At 41.0% G+C, this 24,066-nt stretch overlaps 1 protein-coding gene across 1 annotated transcript in view; it reads right to left on the bottom strand.

Annotated features, from left to right (window-relative positions):
* Positions 1–1,490: 1,490 nt before the first annotated feature.
* The window catches only part of LOC126150946 (odorant receptor 13a-like), a 199,007-nt gene continuing 176,431 nt past the window's right edge, over positions 1,491–24,066 (bottom strand). The window contains exons 6-7 of the mRNA XM_049915909.1: positions 20,220–20,375; positions 1,491–1,661 (exon numbers count right to left, since the gene is read on the bottom strand). Of these exons, the coding sequence (XP_049771866.1) occupies positions 1,491–1,661; positions 20,220–20,375 (327 nt within the window). The remainder of the gene's footprint in view (positions 1,662–20,219; positions 20,376–24,066) is intronic.

Genomic DNA, 24,066 nt, shown 5'->3' with positions numbered 1-24,066 from the left:
TCGATGACGGTTTGGATGTACCGTGCACTATTCAGTGTCCCCTCGACGATCACCAGTGGTGTACGGCCAGTGTAGGAGATCGCTCCCCACACCATGATGCCGGGTGTTGGCCCTGTGTGCCTCGGTCGTATGCAGTCCTGACTGTGGCGCTCACCTGCACGGCGCCAAACACGCATACGACCATCATTGGCACCAAGGCAGAAGCGACTCTCATCGCTGAAGACGACACGTCTCCATTCGTCCCTCCATTCACGCCTGTCGCGACACCACTGGAGGCGGGCTGCACGATGTTGGGGCGTGAGCGGAAGACGGCCTAACGGTGTGCGGGACCGTAGCCCAGCTTCATGGAGACGGTTGCGAATGGTCCTCGCCGATACCCCAGGAGCAACAGTGTCCCTAATTTGCTGGGAAGTGGCGGTGCGGTCCCCTACGGCACTATGTAGGATCCTACGGTCTCGGCGTGCATCCGTGCGTCGCTGCGGTCCGGTCCCAGGTCGACGGGCACGTGCACCTTCCGCCGACCACTGGCGACAACATCGATGTATTGTGGAGACCTCACGCCCCACGTGTTGAGCAATTCGGCGGTACGTCCACCCGGCCTCCCGCATGCCCACTATACGCCCTCGCTCAAAGTCCGTCAACTGCACATACGGTTCACGTCCACGCTGTCGCGGCATGCTACCAGTGTTAAAGACTGCGATGGAGCTCCGTATGCCACGGCAAACTGGCTGACACTGACGGCGGCGGTGCACAAATGCTGCGCAGCTAGCGCCATTCGACGGCCAACACCGCGGTTCCTGGTGTGTCCGCTGTGCCGTGCGTGTGATCATTGCTTGTACAGCCCTCTCGCAGTGTCCGGAGCAAGTATGGTGGGTCTGACACACCGGTGTCAATGTGTTCTTTTTTCCATTTCCAGGAGTGTATGTCCTGCCAGTTCTAAAACGCCAGTGGTGTTACCCATGCTGCACAGGGACTGCGACAGACGACAGCTCACTGACGGCCTCCCGAAGTGCTGCAGGTGCCCCCAGAATCAACCAGTTCTGCACCCGCGGCCTGAGTGCAACTAGCCTCCACGAGGTCCGGATCCAGATTTCCATCCTCGCACCTAACTGGCAGCAGCTAGGATGGCGTTCTTACCAGCGTGCAAAACACGTCTCCCTTGCACAGCCCACAAGACCTGCACCACCACCAGGAACTATTCTATTGTAGAACTGTGAGCAGAGGCTGCAGCACTGGTAGAATTGTTCTGTGTCTGGAAAATACTGGCTCACATCGTACACACAACACTCAGCCAATGGGTACCACAACCGCAATTTTAGTACCAGTGTAGTACTGCTGATGTTTCAGAGTGTCTCACCAATCAACTCCACATCCCATTCTCGCGGTATAAACACAGCCGGATGGCAAAAAGGGAAACAAAAACTGCTACTACGGTCACTTCCTTCAGGCGTCACCCACGCTGGGTCCCTCAACTGCACCGTGTCCAGTTATCAGCCCTCGAAGCCTGGCACAGCTCCAATATCTGCGAGCATCAGGGTATCACTGTCAGGGGCTACTATAGTATTGCCCAGTGAAGCATCACTACTTCCTGTGAGCTGGCCTAAACCATCCTCCACACAAGATCTAAAACCGGACTGCCTACCACTGTCCTGCCATTCCATCTGCAGCCACAGTAGAAGGTACCACTGAAAACAGCTCGCAGAAAATACATTTCGCAAACTAAAGAGTATTATGATCATTGTAACCACGAACTGTTCTTATAATGATTAACCATGTGCAGTTTGACTATCAATTAAATTATAACAAAGCCTTACTGCCATGTGTTAACCCAGATATTCAATGATGACAGAACAGAGATTAATAATTAATATCAAGAAAGTGATATAAGTGAAAGGGCAGCTGTTGAATAAAATATACCCCTTTCAACAAAACTGAGAATGATACCGATATATTAACATTACACTTTACATATTTGTTTGCCGTTTCAACTTTTCTCATTTATTTAACAAAATATCGCCACATTTCACCACTAAAATTACAGTTACATCAGCTCCAATCGAGTAGTTCCTGATTGCTGTCAGTAACCGATATTTTTCAATCTCCATCTGTTCAGAATTGTTGAAAACATAGGACAGTCTAGTTCATAAATAGTACTATCACCAGGCCCAGCATTTGGCTCAAAAGAAGCAATAATATGAGATTCTGTGAGGAAATGTTAACCATTTTACAAATATACCCTCCGCTAAATAAAACTCAAACTAACTGACTCAAAAGAAATAATTTTAGGAACAGCAATAGCAATTTTTTTTTGATTGCTCTAACAGTTTGAGTACTTTTCTAAACTGTCTTTTACATTAATATAAATTGAAAACGACTTTCAATCACCACTCTATAGAAAACTTCATCTGTCTTAATGCTTTTATCAGGTTTGTTTGTATGATATGTTTTTCAAACTTTATTGATCTTCTGGAAGAATAGTAGTCTCCACATCACAATAAAATTAAGACTTTTAGATGTGTAATTTGGAGTAAGAAGTGTAGAATTGAAACCAATTAATGCAACTTTTATAAATTCCCATAAGGGAACATTCAATAGTTCTCTTCAGAAATGAGCTGTTCACATTCAATGGAAATAGTGTATTCATTTGTAAAATAAAAATTTAACTAATTACATGAACAAAACTTATTGTGATCCAAAGATACAACTAAAAGAAAAGGAAACAGGATACAAAAATATAAAATATAGCCTAAACCATAAGTTTTATAATTACAGGTTAAGTAGATGTGGCAACTCTCATGACTCATAACAACATTTAGCTTCTGAGTGGTTACACTGGGGTAAAACAAATCATTTGTATGTTTATTTCAAAAGTTTGAATCAACCTACACATCAAAAGTTTATAAAGAGGGGCAATAAAATTGAAGATCTACTGGTTAATAAAATTGCTTCTTGAACTGAGAAGGATGAGGTTTCTCAAAGATTGTAAGAATGCAAAGATAATTAAGTTTCTTTATTTGATGATGTCATTTTTAAAACTCACAACACATTTATATTTGAGGAAATCATAAAGGAATGAAGTGGTTTTATTTAGCTAAAACTTATTGAAAGATTCATAAACCATTTGAGAGAGACAGTCTTAATGTTTTTTAACATACTTCGAAAGGGTGGAGAGACAGTCTTAAAGTTTTCAACATCTTTCGAAAAGATGACACAAAATCATATTTATCATGAGTTTTTAAGTGAAATTTAAAGCTGATTAGTATAAGGATATTTAAAGTAAATATTCGAATCATGAATTTGGTTTTAGTACAGAAGATTTAATGAGGAAATATAATGATTGCAGATATCAAAATAAGATCAAAAATTTCATAATGTTAAAGTTAATCATAATACTGAACCTTTATTAACTTTAATCACAAACATTAGCCACAAATGTTAATTAGTATATTAATCATAAATTTTGATCATAAATTTTAAACATCAGTCATTAATTTTTCTTTAAGAAATGCTATTAAAACATGATACGGCGATTATAAATAAGGTTTATACAATAAGAAAGAAAAAAGAATAGTGAAAAGAAGCTTTTTGAAAATGTAAGAACAATTTTTAGCAGCGTATGAGAAATATAAGAAAGGAGATTGAAGGACAAAGAAAAAATGTGCTAAAGCAAATGAAGGAAGCAAATGGTTCCTTATCATCATTTATAAGATTCTGGGGATATATAAATAAATCATAATGATATTTCATTAGGCGAATCAGAAATAAAGCATTTGAGTGAATTAGAAGAAAAAATAAACAAAAACCATGAACAAAGAGAACAAAGAGAATAACTTCTGAACTGGTTTTATGATTGATGAACTTCCAGTAGAAGCAAATGAAATTCGAAGTGGTATAGTTTAGATATTTGGGATAATGTTGGTAGTCATTGGTTTAGTTTTTATAAATAGAACAGGAAGAAACGTATGTCTGACTCATTTGGAGGAAATACCGCAAAAGAAGGAAGAGTTATAAGCCCTTTGCTGTTCCTTATCTATATAAACGATTTGGGAGACAATCTGAGCAGCTGTCTTAGGTTGTTTGCAGATACCGCTGTCGTTTATCGACTAATAAAGTCATCAGAAGATCAAACCAAATTGCAAAACGATTTAGAAAAGATATCTGAATGGTACGAAAATTGGCGGTTGACCCTAAATAACGAAAAGAGTGAGGTCATCCACGGTCATCCACATGAGTGCTAAAAGGAATTGGTTAAACTTCGGTTACACGATAAATCAGTCAAATCTAAAGGCCGTAAATTCAACTAAATACCTGCGAATTACAATTATGAACAACTTAAATTGGAAGGAACACACAAAAAATGTCATGGAGAAGGCTAATCAAAGACTGCATTTTATTGGCAGGACACTTAGAAAATGTAACAAGTGTACTAAAGAGACTGCCTACATTACACTTGTCCATCCTCTTTTAGAATACTGCTGCATGGTGTGGGATACTTGCCAGATAGGACTGATGGAGTACATCAAAATAGTTCAGACAAGGGCAGCACGTTTTGTATTATCGCGAAATATGGGAGAGAGTGTCACTGAAATGATACAGGATTTGGGCTGGACATCATTAAAAGAAAGGCATTTTTCATTGTGATGGAATCTTCTCACGGAATTCCAATCACCAATTTTCTCCTCCGAATGCGAAAATATTTTGTTGACACCGTCCTACATATGGAGAAACGATCACCACGATAAAATAAGGGAAATCAGAGCTCGTATGGAAAGATATAGGTGTTCGTTCTTTCTGTGCACTATACAAGATTGGAATAATAGAGAATTGTGAAGGTGGATCGATGAAACCTCTGCCAGGCAATTAAATGTGATTTGCAGAGTATCCATGTAGATGTAGATGAAGAATTTTTTTTGGGCACATGAGATCTGAATGAAGAATTTCCAAACTGGTGATTTGGCACTCTTCAAGTGGCCTGCAAGGTCTCTTTACCTTACAGTTTGTCATATTTTTCTTTGTGGATATGTAAAAGACAATGTTTATGTACCACCTTTGTTGACAGCACTGACTGAACTCTAGGATCACGTAAGTGCTGCATTGGTGAACATTGACAAGGAGATGCTAAAATGTGTATGAATCGAACTTGAATAATGTGTAGATGTTTGTCGTGTAATATGAGTAGAGAACATTGGACATTTGCAATTATTTCCAACAAAACTTGAATATATGTTGTTTCACTTTTTCATGCTATGTTCTGTGAAATAAATTCATCCAAAACTCAGTGAATCACTCATAGCTGACCTTTAATATCTTTTTTTTGTAAGCAGACCCCAAACCATGCTGCCTGCAAGTGACCAGTCAACGCTGTACTACTTTTCCAGAGGTCAGCAGGAAGTGTGTGTATGCTTATACCTGTCTTGTTCCTAGAGGGACCTGATATCACCCAGTGACTGCTCTTACACAAAAAATAAAAGCGATGCTCATCCCTTCATCTACGCTCGAAAACATTCCTGTCTCGAAAAAATTGATAGTGGTAGAAGCAAAGATCTCTTTAAATGCACACAATATATACTAAAGTTGTAGGAGTATTGATGTATACATATAGATGCTACAAATCTTTTATTTCAGATCAAATATTGTCACGGGAAGTTGTGAAGAAGGTAATTCTCATTAAGGGTGTAGGAAAAGATAGATTACTACTTACCTTAAAGACGACACATTAAGCTGCAGACAGCCACAGTCTTCGTCAGAAAAAGAGAAACACACACCATTCATTCACACAACCAAACACACCTCATATGCACATGACCGCGAACTTTGGCAGCTCGGGCTAGTTGGCTTGCTTGTGTGAATGAATGGTGTTTCTCCTCTGAAATAGAGAAATGATGAAGATTGTGGCCAAAAGCTTCACATAAATGTCTTTTAATTTAACTGTCTGTAAATGAACATGTCATCTTTATGGTAAGTAGCAATCTATCCTTTCCTACAGTGTTGATATCCCTACCTGGTTTCCATTGTGTAGTTCTCATTAAGAGTTATTTCTTTACCATTACATCACATTTTCAAGTAAATATATTTTTTAAAAACATTAAGTTTACATAGCTGTTTCCAATCATAGCACAAGTCAAAATTACATTCATTTTTAAGCACTGTAGTCTCTAATTTCAAATCATATTTTAACACTTGTGAAAATGAGATTTTATTCCCTAGCATAAAGACTGTGTCACAGGAAGCTTTTTATATAACAGAGTGATTAAGTAAGCACTTGACAGTTTTAATGGTCTCAGGTCGATATTACTCTATTAAATTTTCTTTGACAAAGAAATTTGATTAAATGTTGATCACATTTCTTTGACAAAAGTCTTTTACACAGAGCAAAAGGGAGTATTACACTGTCATCAAATATTTCACCATAGTTCCTTCAATGTGCATGTGCCAATGTCATATTTGCTCGTGGATTTTGGGCCATGTTTATATTTATAAACGCTATATTAAATGGAAAACAGCTGCAGCAATGTTAGCACTCCAAGCAGTTACATTTTCTAATGCAGTAAACAGAAGATGAAGGCTTTCTTTGATCAAACTTAAGGTGAGGTGCTAGATTTGATCAACGAAAATTTGACCAAGGTGTAACTTTGACAAAGTTACTTATTACAATACCAAATTTTATTGATAGTGTAATACTGGCCTTAGCGTCTACGAAATAAAAGATGTCACTGCACAGTGTCGTGTGTAGGCAACAGAGGAACATTCGCATTGCACACTGTTGATCGTAATTGAGCTCATTCTTGAGTCTAACTACTACATCAGTGAACGTGAATGGTTTTGTTAACTTTGTGTACACTAGACTGTATGACCTGAGTGTGTTCGACAGACCTATGATTTTCTTTTTGCCAAAATGCCATTTCATTGTTTTGTGTCGACTTACAGAAGAAATTACGATGGAGGCCAAATAATTATTGTATTTAAATGTATGCAGGAAGAAATTATTATCTAGAATTCATAGGAATAAATGTACTCCTTATTCAAGTTCAAGGAAGAGTTTTTGTTTTGCTGAAGTTTTTAAAAAAGTTTAATTTCAATGACAAGGAGTACAGATTATTGTGATTTGTTGTTTTTTTTGGCGTTGTGTACACTGGACTACACAGCTTGTGTATGCTCGATCAACCTATAATTTTGTTTTTACTGCCAAAATGCCACACAGTTGTTTCTTCTAGAACTTTAGCTTTCTAACATACACATGGCACTAGAATTCCTCTTTATTATTCATTGCTAATAATACATATCGGTCTGCCCGTAGTATTCAGTTCTGTTTTCTGATGCAAATACTTCCAGCAAGCTTACTGGTGAAAAACGACAATAAATTTCATATAGCTATATTCATTAAATGAAAATTAAATTAAGAGTAGTTACCATATTATCACATCTCCCATAAATTAGACTATTGCTGACAACCTGAAGTTCAAAATCCAAGTTGGTAATTTAGTGCATACGCAACAAGCTGAGTGAAAAATTCTTCTGATCTTGCAAGGCACAAATAGGTTACCAATAACTATTTTTCTTTAAAAATATAGATTGAGTTCCACAACAGGCCGGTGTGGCCATGCGGTTCTAGGCGCTACAGTCTGGAACCGCGTGACCACTACGGTCACAGGTTCGAATCCTGCCTCGGACATGGTTAGGTTAGTTAAGTTTAAGTAGTTCTAAGTTATAGGGGACTGATGGCCTTAGAAGTTAAGTCCCATAGTGCTTAGAGCCATTTGAACCATTTTTTTGCTCAATCTACACAACAAAAAGCAATGACGGAAGTAAAAGCTCAGGAGTGGAATTAAAATTCAAGGTGAAAAAATTTCAGTGATGCTATTCGCTGAAGATATTATTACACTAAGTGAAAGGAGAGAGGAATTCCAGGAGCTGCTGAATGGAATGAAAAGTCTAATGAGTACAGAATATGGACTGAAAGTAAATCGAAGAAAGACCAAAGTAATGAAAAGTAGCAAAAATGAGAACAACGAGAAACTTAACACCAGGACTGATGGTCACGAAGTAGATGAAGTTCAGGATCGGTGTGGGGGCGGACCCACTGTGTGTGTGGTTGCTGTAGGTCACTGTGCTTTGGTTAGGATGCAGTTACATTTTAGCGTCATTTATCTCGCATTGTTTAGTGGGCGTTGCAGCGTTTTGTGTTGGCGAAGAGTCACTGCCTGGACCGTGCACCCGCAGTCACCCCAGGGCAGACCGGGTGTGGCCAGCAAGTGCCCGCTTGTCCACCGGCGGGAGACCGGTACGCCGCAAAGAAGAGTGCAGCACACAGTAGCAGTTGGTTGTTCGAAAGAGGCTATGTCTGCCCCCCTCCCCCCCCCCCCCCCCCCATCGCGTCCTTACCTTGTCGTGGTGGTGGGCCCTACGTGGTAAAATGATCCTGAGAGCTAGGCTGGGAGTTGGCTTTGCTACTAGTAGGGTCTCCCATACCAGATACTTCAAAGGTGATGATCCAGTCTAAATGGGACACCCTGGTCCTCCAGGTTGGGGGTTGGGCGTGAGGTCAACGCTCTAACAGCGTAAAAAAGATGATTGTTACGAAACACCAAGAAATAACCTCGGATTCGGTACGGAACAATGAAAACGACTCCAGCAATTCAAAGGTTAGTGCCAGGAGATCACGGAACAAACATAGAGTGAAGTGTGGCACTTGGAATGTAAAAACACTGTTCTCACCTGGAAAGGTGAAGATCCTTGATGAAGAACTGAATAGATACAGGCTAGACATAGTGGCACTGCAAGAAATGAGATGGGCTGGAGATGGAATGCATAAAGAAAAGTGGTGTAGCTACTTCTACAGTGGAAATAAAGACGGTAAACATCAGTTTGAAGTGGTATTTGCAGTAGCCAACAGAGTAAGGGGAAATATCATGGACTTCAAGGCTGTCAATGAAAAAATATTCGGGATAAGAATAATGAAAGGAAAATTCTACAATGTAACTCTGATTACGTTCCATGCACTTATAGAAGATAAAGATGAAAGTGAAAAAGACAGTTTCTACGAAGACCTAGAATCAGTGTATGAAGATGCACCATCATACGATGTGAAGGTTTTCCTTGGTGAAGTCAATGCTAAAGTAGGAAGAGAAGATATTTTGCGACCTTACGGTGCCCTTCACAGTCTGTTTGATTTCTCTAACAATGGAATGAGATTAGTCAATCTGGCAAAACTTAAGAATTATAGGTACCTACTTTCTTCGCAAAGACGTCCATAAGATAACAAGGAAGTCACCTGATGAAGAGACTCAGAACCAAATAGACCACATGCTTGTGGATCCCAGACACAGAAGTGTTACCCAGAATGTAAAATCTCAAAGAGGTGCAGAAATAGTATCAGACCATTACCTTGTGCTGACAACCATACAGGAGAGGATAGTAACAGCAGGAGAAGAGCAGAAAATAAATACAGACCTACTGAAAGAGGACCACATTAAGGAAAGATATGCACTTAAAATTGGAAACAGGTTTGCTCACATAGAAGAAGAAGGCGAAGATGATGTTGAAACATTTTGGTCGAAAATCAAGACAGATTTAACAGATGCTGCAAATGAGGTGCTGAAACCAATGGAGAAAAGGAGGAAGAGCAGATGATGGTTTAATGATAGGTGTAGAAATGCAGTCACCAAGAGAAAAGCAGCGAAACTGTTATGGCTGACAAACGAACAGCATGAAAGAACAAGGTTGGGATACATGGAAGCAGCCAGAGAAGCAAGACAAGTCCTTCAACAGAAAAGCGATAGTTCATAAACAGTAAAATGAAACTGGCAGAAGAAGACCGGACAGTAGGAAATAGAAGAGACTTTTACAGGATAGTCAGGTTCTTCGAGAAAGGATACAATCCAAGGATTGACGCGAGCAGAGGTCTAGAAGGACAGATAATCACAGATGAAATGAAAGCTATGGAGGAATGGAAAAACTACTTCGAAAACCTCCTGAATGCGGACGAAGACACCATGAGAGATACAACAGAAAAAGAATAAGAAAAATCATATAGAGAGTACAGAGATACTGTACAATTGGGGGAGTATGAACTACCAAGCATGGAAGAGGTAAGAGCGACCATAAAACAGCTGAAGAGGGGGAAGGCACCAGGAATACATGGAATACCTGCAGAGATACTGAAGGAGGGAAGAGCTACTCTACAAGCGAGACTATACAACTACTTACTATGACTACTTATGACAACAAAAGATCGGAGAATGAGTGTGTAAGTTAGTAGCTATAAGATAATAGGTAATAGGGAAGAAAGTTTGAGTCACGTAGGTTTCTTGTGTGTAACATTTCATAAAATTCTTTAAATTACTTCCTGAACATTTCACAAGTGCATAGTGTTTTATTGTTTATTGGTTGGGACATGAATTATAAAAATGAGGTACAAACTTCTGTGTGCAGTGATTGTTTTGCATTACCTCATTATTTATTGCTGCAATGAATGTCATGGTAACAGGTGAATGCATGATGAGCGTGCACGCCCATGTGTACTGAACAACATTTCTGTGACAGGCACTGGTGAGGGATGGACTTTCGATAGAAGCTGTCAGCAGCGACCTGTTGTGGAGCACTGAAGTCTGGCTGATGCCTTTGATCTGTTGTCATCTATCTGGTGCCTTCAATCTGTTGGCATCTAGCTGGTGCTCTTGATCGGTTGGTATCTAGCTGGTGCTCTTGATCTGTTGACATCCAGCTGCTGCTCGTGATCTGTTGGCAACTAGCTGTTGCCCTAGATTTGTTGGCATCTAGCTGCTGCTCGTGGTCTGTTGGCAACTAGCTGGTGCCCTTGATCTGTTGGCATCTAGCTGGTGCCCTTGATCTGTCGCAGGACTGTGAAGTAAGAGAAGGCCTTTGTCAGCGTCTGCAACAAACCAAAAACGGACACGCTCAGTAACATCGACACCTCTCGTATATCTGTGACAGTTTGTGACGAAAATGAAAAATATACGAGCTCTACTCATATTTACTCCTTTAAAAACTTCTTCTTTGTCCCCATTCCATATGCATTAACGGATGTTAGCGACGACATTTACCATTGCTTAATGGTTTCCTGAAACAAACGTCATTCACTGAATATTATGCAAACCTGTGTACTACCTAATATTTTGCTGCCAAGACGTCTGACATCTTACAACTACTCTTCTGCCACCAACTAGGCCTTCAATTTTCAGCTACAAGAATCGGTATTTTTCGTTTCAAGTGATATGTTCAAAATAAGCCATTTTTCCCAAGTGATTTAGATCCGTTATCGATATACATGTGACGGTGGTGAAGTAGTGTAGGGCCTGCTTGAAACGTAGTTGCGGAAAGTTCCCCAATTATGTGGGGGTAAGCATGATTTGGTACAACTAAGAAAATCTAATTGTAGATGAAAAGTTTGAAGTCAGAGTGCACTCCACGGCTTATTAGTTGTGTCACATGAACGAAGATATTGAATTACTAAATGCAACTGTTGTCACATCTTGGAATATCCCATAATTTGATAGGATACCACCGTGAACAAGATGAATTTGCATGCAAGTAGTGTTAAAGAAGAAAATATTATACTGGGAACCCTTTCAAAATGTTCCGACATTTCAATTCTTTAAAGCACGTATTTATGTTATTGGTTTTATATGTTTCTTTTGATGAATATATGCTTTATCTGTAGATGTAAAGATAAAAGTTAAAAAATAACTTAACACTATAAGTATTAAGTAAAAAGCAGTGTAAAGCCTGTGGTCAGATTTAGTCAACTTACATTTGCATTGCTTCGAATAACAGTTATTGTATTATTTTTTACTTCTCGTATTTGCGATAGAATGATAGTTGTCACAAAATGTATGTACTGTTTTCTTGATAGCTATCGCTGATCAGTTTGTAATGTTGTTACGTGTTTGATGCTTGGAGCACATTTATTTGGTTTGTGAATGTCTTAGGAGCGAGGACTGACGAGGTTATGAAAACATTTCGGAAGTATCGACCTAGGCACCTTACATGCTGACTCATTTTAACTAAAATAACTTTGTGTGCATATGTAGACGGGTATTATCTGTGTCATCTGATGTCGGCTGATGGAATTTCCTGTAGGGAATCCTTTCAGTTTGTGCGAATATTTAAAGTGTCTTTATCCATTATGAGTATTTAATTGAACTCCGGTAAAGGTTGTGTGATGATGATTATGACAACGTGTTAGTTTGAGTGTATGACAGCGGGGTACTTAGCGCTCGTTCCCAAATTTTATGAGACGAGTGTAGATAAAAGTCACAGAGTAATATAACTTCGACTATAATTAGTATTTAAGAATTCCATAAAACCTTGCACACATATGCACACAGATACAGACACAGAAATAAGAAAATCATGCTTTTTGCCAGGTCTAAAACTTCTAATAGAAAGAGAAATTCAGTGGAAAATATTAAAAGTGTACAGCGAAAAGCTGCGGCTTGCTTATGTGTGAATAAAAAGGAGGATGCAGTCACTCTGTATACACTGACATCTCTAGCCTAAAGGCATAGTCTGGAGTCCAGAGACAACACTCGTCTCGTCATCATCTTGAAAGCGGGCAGATTTTCACATACATTTATTTCAGTCTTCTCATAACTGTATAAAATGCACTAGGTTAAAATGTGACGTTCAGAGGTTTACGCTCTGCAGGCAGCACAGAGTAATGAGTATGAAGCCATATGTTAGGGAACCTTTTGCCCTATTACAAAGTGGGTGTGAGCGACTTCATTCCGTCAGAGTGACTGATTTGAGGCCGAGGAATGGCACGCTGTGTTTCCCTGTAGACCTCCTTGGCTACTTGGTCTGCCTGCTCATTTCCTCAATTCTCATGTGCCCTGGTACCCAGTTGAATGATACGCGTTTTAGATAATAACGCAATATTGACCTATTTCTTTATATTTTTTTATTTAAAACCCTTTCGCAAAAATTAAAACCTTTAGAGTCTTTCTTGTGTCACTAGCCATCAATAGAGTACATGTACATGTGCATCTGCATAGCCTATGAATCTGCAGCATTTCAGGGCAGTAGCAAGATCATGAATGTTAGAGGACTTTTGGGAGATAGAAATGTATTAAAAATTTAATAAAAGATAGTTAATAAAAGCACAAGACCCATTAAATTTGGCAATCTGGTGACAGGATCATACAAAAATTTGGTGAAGCCTCAGGATGGAGTTTTTTAGGTAGTGCAAAACTAATTTCACAATTTTATGAAAACTAACATTGGATTGTACTCGTATTTATGTCCTTGGTAAAAAGGAAAGGAAGTGGTACAATCCAAGACCGACTAATGGTTGTACTGTAAAATTTAAAAAAAAAATAAAATGGTTGTAAATGGTGTAGTACAATCAGTAAGTAAATAAGAGTAGTAAAGAACAAAATTAAAAAATAAAATGGTTGCACATGGTGCAATGTCAAACACGCTGATGTCAGTTACAGGCTAACAGAAAGTGCGATCGTGGTGCAGCAAACGGCCCGAGCAGCATGTGTGGGAACAGGTCAGGCAGTCCAGTGTGCTGATGCAGCAGAGGCTATGGGGAAATGCACCCTTCAACGAGCTGACGTCAAAACCAAGCCAAAAAATTGCGAGGCTGAAAACATAGCTCTAAGACAGAGTATAAGGCAATCAAGTTCCGAACAGCAACCATTTCATCTCGAAATAACGCAAAAATTGAAGCTACGAGTGAAAACATGAATATAACTGTATATTATGACCAAACTGAATAGTAGTCTTACGTCTACGTGTCAATACTATATAGTATATACCCAGTAGGAAGTTTGAAAGGAACTCATGTTTCGAAATTTACGAATGTGTAAATGAAAAACTAGCACTAGATTAGTCAAACATTCGTAATATTCATCTGAACTCTAGGCAAAACGCATAATTTCCAAAAATATAACTCACATGAAACATGTGAGAAATTTATGTAAGTCAATAATGAAGTGATGAAATTGTAACATTGTGAAGAAAAGGTCTATCATTTAGGTACTATGATTCACGCAAATTATAGGATTTGATGTATAAAAGTGCTCCGTCGACCGTTTGAATGAACGACAGTGATAGTACATGTTGGAAACCTGATGGTAGAAATGAGACAGTAAATGGTCAGGCTCAAACTGATACAAAACAGGTTCCGTTGTCAGAAATGACAAGATGGACCTCAGCAAACACAGTGGACAACCCAGACTGGATCTGTTTACTATTTTTCCGAACACATGCGCAATATTTAGATAAAGCAAAAGTTTCTAATTGACAAATTTGTCGTTGTGTGGACTTTATCGCATGGGGTACGTCTACTGTGATTGAAAATGATACGAGACAAAAAGGAAATTGGTGAACTAAGTCCTGAAGGAAACATAATTGTACCAAAAGACGCATAGGCATATTTATGTACACACATCAAAAAAGTTTTGCATCACCTCGGTTCCGAGAGTTTCGAAACCTGTACATAAAATTGGAATAGAGATCAACATAAACAAAATTTTCGCCCTTTTTATTGCCCATGAAAACCGCACATTGCATGTTGTACCACCACACAGCGAGATCTTCAGAGGTCGTGGTCCAGATTCCTGTATACACTGGTACCACGTAGCACGTCTTCTTGCATTGATGCATGCCTGTATTCGTCGTGGCATACTATCCACAAGTTCATCAAGGCATTGTTGGTCCAAATTGTCCCACTCCTCAACGGCGACTAGGCGTAGATCCCTCAGAGTGGTTGGTGGGTCACGTCGTCCATAAACAGCCCTTTTCAATCTAGTCCAGGCATTTTCGATAGGGTTCATATCTGGAGAACATGCTGGCCGCTCTAGTCGAGCAATGTCGTTATCCTGAAGGAAGTCATTAATAAGATGCGCACAATGGGGGCGCGAATTGTCATTCATGAAGACGAATGCCTCGCCGATATGGTTGCACAATCGGTCGGAGTATGGCATTCACGTACCGTAACAGCTCTTACGGCGCCTTCCATGACCACCAGCGGCGTACCTCGGTCCCACATAACGCCACCCCAAAACAGCAGGGAACCTACACCTTGCTGCACTCGCTGGACAGTGTGTCTAAGGCGCCCAGCCTGACCGGATTGTCTCTAAACACGTCTCCGACGATCGTCTGATTGAAGGCATATGCGACACTCGTCGGTGAAGAGAACGTGATGCCAACCCTGAGCGGTCCATTGGCACGTTGTTGGGCCCATCTGTACCGCGCTGCACGGTGTCTTGGTTGCGAAGATGGACCTCGCCATGGACGTCGGGAGTGAAGTTGCGCACCATGCAGCCTATTTCACACAGTTTGAGTCGTAACACGACGTCCTGTGGCTGCACAAAAAGCATTATTCAACATGGTGGCATTGCTGTCAGGGTTCCTCCGAGCCATAATCCGTAGGTAGCTGTCATCCACTGCAGTAGTAGCCCTTGGGCTGCCTGAGCGAGGCATGTCATCGATAGTTTCTGTCTCTCTGTATCTCCTCCATGTCCGAACAACATCGCTTTGGTTCACTCCGAGACGCCTGGACACTTCCCTTGTTGAGAGCTCTTCCTGGCACAAAATAACAATGCGGAGGCGATCGAATCGCAGTATTGACCATCTATGCATGGTTGAACTACAGACCACACGAGCCGTGTACCTCCTTTCTGGTTGAACGACTGGAACTGATCGGCTGTCGGACCCTCTCCGTCTAATAGGAGTTTCTCGTGCATGGTTGGCCGGTCGGAGTGGCCGTGCGGTTCTAGGCGCTTCAGTCTGGAACCACGCGACCGCTCCCATAGCGCTCAGAGCCATTTGAACCATTTTCTCATGCATGGTTGTTTACATCTTTGGGTGGGTTTAGTGACATCCCTGAACAGTCGAAAGGACTGCGTCTGTGATACAGTATCCACAGACAACGCCTAGCTTCAGGAGTTCTAGTAAGTGTGGTGATGCAAAACTTTTTCTGGTGTGTGGATAAGGGGCAGTCAAATGAAAACGAAACAGATGTAAAAAGTAGGTAAATTGTTTATTATCTCAAAAGTAATCGTCATAACTGTTAATACATTGTTCCATTATGAGACAAGACGGTCAATGCCTTCATGGAAAAATGTTTGCCGTTGTCTACGGAACTATGATAGTACCTAGGCGTCCACCTCTTTGTCCGAAATAAATCGATAGCCATGAATGTCTTTGTTTAGGGCTCCAAAACAATTAAAAATCTCATGGGGAGAGAGCGGGACTGTGTAGAGGATGTGTAAGGGCTTCATGGTGAAGCTTCTGCACAGTAGTCCAGATAACCTTGGCCACATGTGGGCGGGCCCACACAACCTCCATACAGTCCCGATCTCTCCCCATGCGATTTCCATATTAGTGCCGTGAAGAAAGAGATTCATGGGCGTCAGTTTGCTTTGGGCGAAGAAGTGCACACCTGGTTGCAGTCATGCATACATAGGCAACTGCAGACATTTTTCCATGGAGACACTGACCTTCATGTCTGACAGTTCCATAAATGTATTAACAGTTATTGTGAGCGCTTTTGAAATAATAAGCAGTACACTTACTTTTTTCCATGTGTCTCATTTTCATGTGGCTCTCCCTTATAGTTTTGTGAATTACAGCTGTAGGCGAATACATTTTTTAGTAACTGATTTTCATAGACATGGTGTAAAGTGAGATTCAGATGGGCACTTGCTTAATACTCACAAATTACGAAATTAGAAAAACATATGCATAAAGTTAGCATGATACACACCGACAGGACCCTGTTTTATTCCTTTCACCATTTGAACTTAAAGTAATAAGATTGTACTCTCTCTATCTCTGTGTACGATATCATGTATTCTGATTATCGATGGCGGTCGCGCTACAATCTTCACCGACTGAAAGCCACTCTCTGGCAAGGCTTCCCCTCTACGTATGAGCAAGACAAACGGATGAGACTGGTCTTTTACGGATTCATAACATCGTGCATTTGAATGAGTTGTCGGTGTGTCCCACTTTGGCAAGTATCCAGTGGAATCCTAATTTTTTTATAGTTATCTAGATTTTTGAGTGAGTATTCATATGCACTAGTAGGTGTTATCACTGATAAGATCTGTAAGGCTCTGGTCAGTGATATACGATAGCTTACGATTACACGAGGTGTTTTTGAAGAGACGACGTGGTACAAATCAATCACATTCATGTCCTCTTTTGATTTATACAACTTCGTCTTAAATCGTGTTTCTCACGCATTTTGATTCTGTTATCGTATTGCTCTTTATATGTGGGACTTATCTTTGTCAGCGATGATCGACAGAGTTGGTGACTATGTACGTGAGAGAAAATTTGTCTGCTATTCTCACCACACTTCGGCCCGAAATCCACAGAAATTATGTGCCTTTGCTACAAAAGAATATTCAGTTTACTTTATTTGTTCATTGTCTTGAGGAACCACATTGTTGCTGAGGTCTTCAGTTCGAAGAACGATTTGATGTAGCTTTCCACACGAGTCCACCCTCTGAAAGCTTCTCCATCTCTGAATAACCATCGAAACTAGCATACAGCTGAACTTACAAACAAAGATTTACTTCTACAATTTTTACCATCCTCGCCCTCCCGCACTTGACTCCTTTGACAAATGATCTATTTCTTGATGTGTCAGGATCTGTACTATCAACCAGATCCTCCCTTTTAGTCAAGCTCGCACAGAAAATTTCTTTACTCCCCAATTCGACGACGTACCCCTCCACTAGTTATTCTATCTACTCACCTAATCTGCAATATATTTCTTTACCACAAACTTCGAAGAAGCTCCTATTCTCTTCTTATCTGAACTGTATATCATCCATGTTTCACTTCTGTACAATATGTCGTAAATCTGTAGTTAATATCACAGAGCAGAGTAAAGAACTCCACGCAGCCCGATCTTCACGTGGTGCTGCATCGGCAACAGTGCCCGCAGCCTCAGCTGCGTAGCACTGTTCTGCTGGCTGGGAGGTCTGTGTGGTTCACCAAGGCCTGCCTAAAGTGATAAGATGACAGGCCCTAGTAGTCATATTGCAGCCTGAAAAAAAAGTACCAAGGCATTCTAACAGCTATTCTTTCTTGTCTGTGCTGTTTGTCTTCCACCTTTTCGGTCTGGTGGAAGGATACATTCCAGGAAGATTCTTTCGTAAAATACTTCCTAAAGTTAAATTTAAATTCGATGTTAAAATAGTCCTCCTTTTCTGAAACATTTTTCTTGCCATTGCTACTTTTCATTTTATATCATCTGTACCTTGGCCATCATCAGCTATTTTGTTGCCCGAATGACGAAACTCGCCTGCTACTTTTAGTGTCTCATTTCCTAATTTATTTCCCTTTCCATCTCCTGATTTAGTCAATCTACACCTCACTAACCTTGGTTTATTTATGTTGATGTCCGTCTTATAATAAGTTCTTTACAGGACACTGTCACTTTCGTTAAACTCATGTTCTATGTCCTTTACCGTCTCTGACAGAATTACAGTCTCATGGGCGTTTTTCTCTCTGAACTTTAATTCTTTTTTTTTTCTCTTTTTTCTTTGGCTTCGTTTACTGGTGACTCTGTGTACAGACCGAATAACATGGGGATAAGCTACAACTACGTCTCACTCACTTCTCAACCACGGCATCTCTTTTATCTTCTTGATCTCTTATGACTGTAGTCAGGTTTCTCTCCATGTTTTAGATAACCTTCCGCTCCCTGTATTTTTGTTCCTGATGATCTCAGAATGTCAGGGCGTATTCCAATCTATATTGCTGAAAGCTTTTTCTAAACACGCGGATCTGTAAATGTGGGTTTGCCTTTTGTTTAACACTATTTTTCGTCCCCCTGTATAAGTTAGAAATTTTTTAAAATCTCAATATATATTTTTTTCAATTTATTCATCATCTAGGGAGGAGCTAATAGGCTACTATAGTGTGATGTGGCATTGCATTTATATTGGTTACGTTTACTGTGCTGTTCATGGTAAGTGACCAATATTCCTATTTTCTTATTAGACCCACTCCTGCATTTCCCTTATTTGATTCTGATAATAAACCTACATTCAACTGGCAAGAAGTCTTGTTATTGCAGCCACCACACTTCACTGATTCCCACTATATCTAACTTCAGCCTAACTGTTTCCCTTGGTAAGGTCTAAGAACTGGGCTTTGTGTTATACAACAATTTTCAAAAAATTATTTTTGTAATTTGCACTAGATGACTTCGCTGTTTTAATAGTAAGAGTGCTGTTACCTTATTAGTATTTCTGAAGCTTCTCTGGTTCATGTAGCAAGCATTCAACGCCATCATATATACCGGGTGATCAAAAAGTCAGAGTAAATTCGAAAACTTAATAAACCACGGAATAATGTAGATAGAGAGGTAAAAATTGACACACATGCTTGGAATGACATGGGGTTTTATTAGAACAAAAAAAAAACAAAGTATTGGTAGACGCGTGAAAGATCTCTTGCGCGCGTCGTTTGGTGATGATCGTGTGCTCAGCCGCCACTTTCGTCATGCTTGGCCTCCCAGGTCCCCAGACCTCAGTCCGTGCGATTATTGGCTTTGGGGTTACCTGAAGTCGCAAGTGTATTGTGATCGACCGACATCTCAATGGATGCTGAAAGACAACATCCGACGCCAATGCCTCACCATAACTCCGGACATGCTTTACAGTGCTGTTCACAACATTATTCCTCGACTACAGCTATTGTTGAGGAATGATGGTGGACATATTGGGCATTTCCTGTAAAGAACGTCATCTTTGCTTTGTCTTACTTTGTTATGCTAATTATTGCTATTCTGATCAGATGAAGCGCCATCTGTCGGACATTTTTAGAACGTTTGTATTTTTTTGGTTCTAATAAAACCCCATGTCATTCCAAGCATGTGTATCAATTTGTACCTCTCTATCTACATTCTTCCGTGGTTTATTCAGTTTTCAGATTTATACTGACTTTTTTATCACCCGGTACTTAAGACATAAATTCCACTATAGTCTCAAATACGTCCCTAAAATGGCAGTTAATTACTGAGTGGTTAAAGCAACAGACAGACTGAGATACATGCAGAGAGAGAGAGAGTGCAGCAGTCAACCGAATGTTGCGTGTGAGAGATGCCTCATACCTAAACTTCACTATTGCTCGTATCCCTTTTGTGAGGAGAGGACAGTACTTTGGTAAGTTGCGTAGTGATGGAAGAGGGTGCACAGTAATGTCAAAAGCAGTGTGAGGAGTGCGCTCACCTCGGTGAAGAGGACGAGGTTGATGTCAATGACCTTGCCGGCGGTCATCCTCTGGATGCGGCGCGCGCGCATCACCATCATCCAGAGGCAGCGCTGGCTGCTGCGAGTGGAGCCCACCCACTGCGACTCGTAGGCAGCCTGGCCCACCTCCAGCTGCTGCAAGCACGAACCACGCGAGGACAACGCGTCTGTTTAGGTTTGGGAGGTGACTCGAGGAAGGAACTGAATCCTTGAAGCTACCGAAACAGTAGTTGGTACAGATTTTGCCCAGTCAGACCACATTAGGTGACAATCAATAAGTGCTAAGTTATTTGAGGCATTGAATGTGCACCAGAGTCTCACTTTTGGCCATTGAAGCACATCACAGAAGAGTTATAAAGGAAGGAGGAGTGAGAATACTGCTTTCTGACGTTATATTGTAGGTCAAACGTATATAAGAGACAAAGGGCAAGGCAAAACGTAGTGTGATGTGCTTCCCAGTTGTTGCTATCCGTTTGTGAAGAGGAGAAACTTTGAAGTTTCAGTGTCTTACAATGCTTGTATGACTATTTTTATTTTCTTTCAGTAAGTGGCTTCTTCGGGAGTTTTCCATGGGATATTTTAACAACTCTACAATGTTGTTTCGACTCTCAACAAATTGAGGTACGGTAGTACCAAAGCTCATTTCTTTGTTGTGAGTATTATGTGAGCTCGCACGGTGGTCAAAATATTTCAGGGGGTCCTGTCTACACAAACAGGTCGCATTTCTTGCAAATGATGGCAATTACTAATTATTTGTTCTTTAATTTGGGCACCTGGCTCACTGCCGTCAGAGCAGCTGTCCGATGGAAGAACAAGTAAACGACATCTTTGCATACCGACGGTGGATTGTGGGTTGGCAGGTTAGAGGGCTGTCTGCCCTAGAATCGTTGCGAGCAGCCATTATTTTAATTCATGCCTCATTAATTCTCGAATCGGTTGCAGGCTGTGTGCAGAATGTCTTCTTTTGAGTACAGTGGCATGCAGTGTTGTTATTTACACATAATGTCCCAGTTTTTTTTTCTTTCATGAAACGAATTCGATAATAAAAGATGACAGTAAATAACTTGGTCAATGAGTTCAAATGTTAGGGCCTCATAGCGCACTTTTCGTTGCTCTTGGAAAAACAATCAATCAAAACCAAGAAAAAGTGTAAGTCGCTTATGGCAGACACTGGGAAGGTTCCTCAGAAATGGATATGGCTGAATTCCTCGGTCATTCTACCCCAGTTCTAGCTTGTGCTCCATCACTAATGACTCATCCTCGGAGGCTCGTTAAGCTCTAACATTCGTCCCTCCTTACGTTCATGTTGAGATTAAGTGCTAGCCTTTTGTAATCTCACTCTGGCATAGGGTGGCTGCGGCGTCCCATCCGGCGTGGAGCAGCAGCCAGTGGCCGCTGCCTTTTGGTGAGGCGGCATAGCGTTCGCATTCACAGCAGCCAGCAGCGTTCTGGCAGTGACTGAGAGGTATGAGTCGCTGCTCACTTGTCACAGTCCGTGAGGCAACCCCGCAGCCATCGCGCCGAGCAAACGTTACCGCTTGCGTGTAGCACCTTACCCTGCTGGCGCCACGCTTCCCCCTACTAGCAGTTGTGGAAAGTGATGTAAAAATGACTGACGCTATATTGCTTTCATCGTATTTCACTGTTTTCTTATTATTATTGTTACTACAACTTGTAGCATCCCATCTCAAGGCAATAGTGGACCGAAAATTTACAGTATATGATCAAAGGTATCCAGACATCTCCCAAAACATACGTTTTTCATATTAGGCGCATTCTGCTGCCACTTACTGTTAGGTACCCCATATCAGTACCTCAGTAGTCATTAGACATTGTGACAGAGCAGAATGGGCTGCTCCGCAGAACTCACGGACTTCGAACGTGGTCGGGTGATTGGGTATCACTTGTGTCATATGTCTGTATGCGAGATTTCCACACTCCTAAACATCCTCAGGTCCACTCTTTCCGATGTGGTAGTGAAGTCGAAACGTGAAGGGACACATACAGCACAAAAGCGTGCAGGCCGACCTCGTCTGTTGACTGACAGAGACCGCCGACGGTTGAAGAGGGTCGTAATGTGTAATAGGCAGACATCTATCCAGACCATCACACAGGAATCCCCTATTGCATCAGGATCCACTGCAAGTACTATGACAGTAAGGCGGGAGGTGAGAAAACGTGGATTTCATGGTCGAGCGGCTGCTCATAAGCCACACATCACGCCGGTAAATGCCAAACGACGCCTCACTTGATGTAAGGAGCGTAAACAATGGACGATTGAAAAGTGGAAAAACGTTGTGTGGAGTGACGAATCACGGTACACAATGTGGCGATCCAATGGCAGGGTATTGCGAATGCCCGGTGAACGTCATCTGTCAGCGTGCCAACAGTAAAATTAGGAGGCGGTGGTGTCATGGTGTGGTTGTGTTTTTCACGGAGGGTGTTTGCACACCTCGATGTTTTGTGTGGCACTATCACAGCACAGGCCTACATCGATGTTTTAAGCACCTTCTTGCTTCCCATTGTTGAAGAGCAATTCGAGATTGCGACTGAATCTTTCAACACGATCGAGCTGCTGTTCATAATGCACGGCCTATGACGGAGTGGAGCACAGTTGATGCATGTTAAAGTCTGCATGAAGCCCATGAGTGAAGAGGTGGAAGATAGGAAGAGACAAAATAATAGGAGTTCTGTTTACAAAAAATAAATAAATAAATAAATAAATAAATAAATTATTTATTGGTAGGTCTGTAATGTATACCGCCAGTATAAATAAAAGTCTGTCAGTAATAACCACAAACCAAATTTTTCTTTGGTTGGTCGCTTTTTCCTCCCTAATAGCTGAGGGATGTTTAGAACATTGAAGAAAGGCATGTCAGTACTTTCCATTACGACAGAATCCTCCTTTTATACTCTAAAGATCAAAGATGGCGGTACTTCTGGTCACGTCATCTACGTTCGTTCCTTCTAAATATGCTTGTACTTACTGTAAACTTCTAGCTCAACTGCACTATTCTGTGTACACGAGTTAGTGTCTCGCAGGTCTGTCAGTGTTGGGTATTGGGCATCATGAATCAGGAATCAGGCGTCAAGTGTCAGGTGTCACGTATCATGCGTCATGCATCTATCTCGAGCATCAGGCATCATACATTAGGTAACAAGCATTCCCATTCTAAACTATGTTCTATTAATGGTAGACAGAAAGGCAACGCCTCATCCTGGCTTGCAGGTACAAACGTTATAAGCAATGGACAAGCAACATAGGAGTAAAACAGGCAGGAAGCAAAGCATCCATGTCGCTTCTAGAAGGTAGAACCGCCTCAGAAATTTCAACTTAGTGATCACACAGTCTGTATTTTGTAAACCTTTACGCATCTATCTGTAACGTGTTTTTTATTCCGTGATATCCAAGCAGTCTGTGATTTTTTTGACAAGTAAGGAGGTGGAGTTGTTTTATTATTTCTTAGGAACCAAGTGTGGTTAGCTATTTAATTTATACTATCCAACATCAATGCAGATTCTCAGTCCAGCTGCTAGCAAATCTACTTATACATCGAAATGGCAACTCTAAGCGAAAAAACAAGAATATAACACACACACACACACACACACACACACACACACACACACAAACGCATGCACAAACACACACATGGATAGAGATTTTCACTCTGCAGTGGAGTGTGCGCTGATATGAAACTTCCTGGCAGATTAAAACTGTGTGCCGGACCGAGACTCGAACTCGGGACCTTTGCCTTTCGCGGGAATGTGCTATTTGTCCGCATGAGAGCTTCTGTAAAGTTTGGAAGGTAGGAGATGAGGTACT

The sequence above is a fragment of the Schistocerca cancellata genome, chromosome 2 (assembly GCF_023864275.1).
Source record: "Schistocerca cancellata isolate TAMUIC-IGC-003103 chromosome 2, iqSchCanc2.1, whole genome shotgun sequence".
Taxonomy (NCBI): Eukaryota; Metazoa; Arthropoda; class Insecta; order Orthoptera; family Acrididae; genus Schistocerca; species Schistocerca cancellata.
This window is presented reverse-complemented; position numbering and strand designations above follow the sequence as displayed.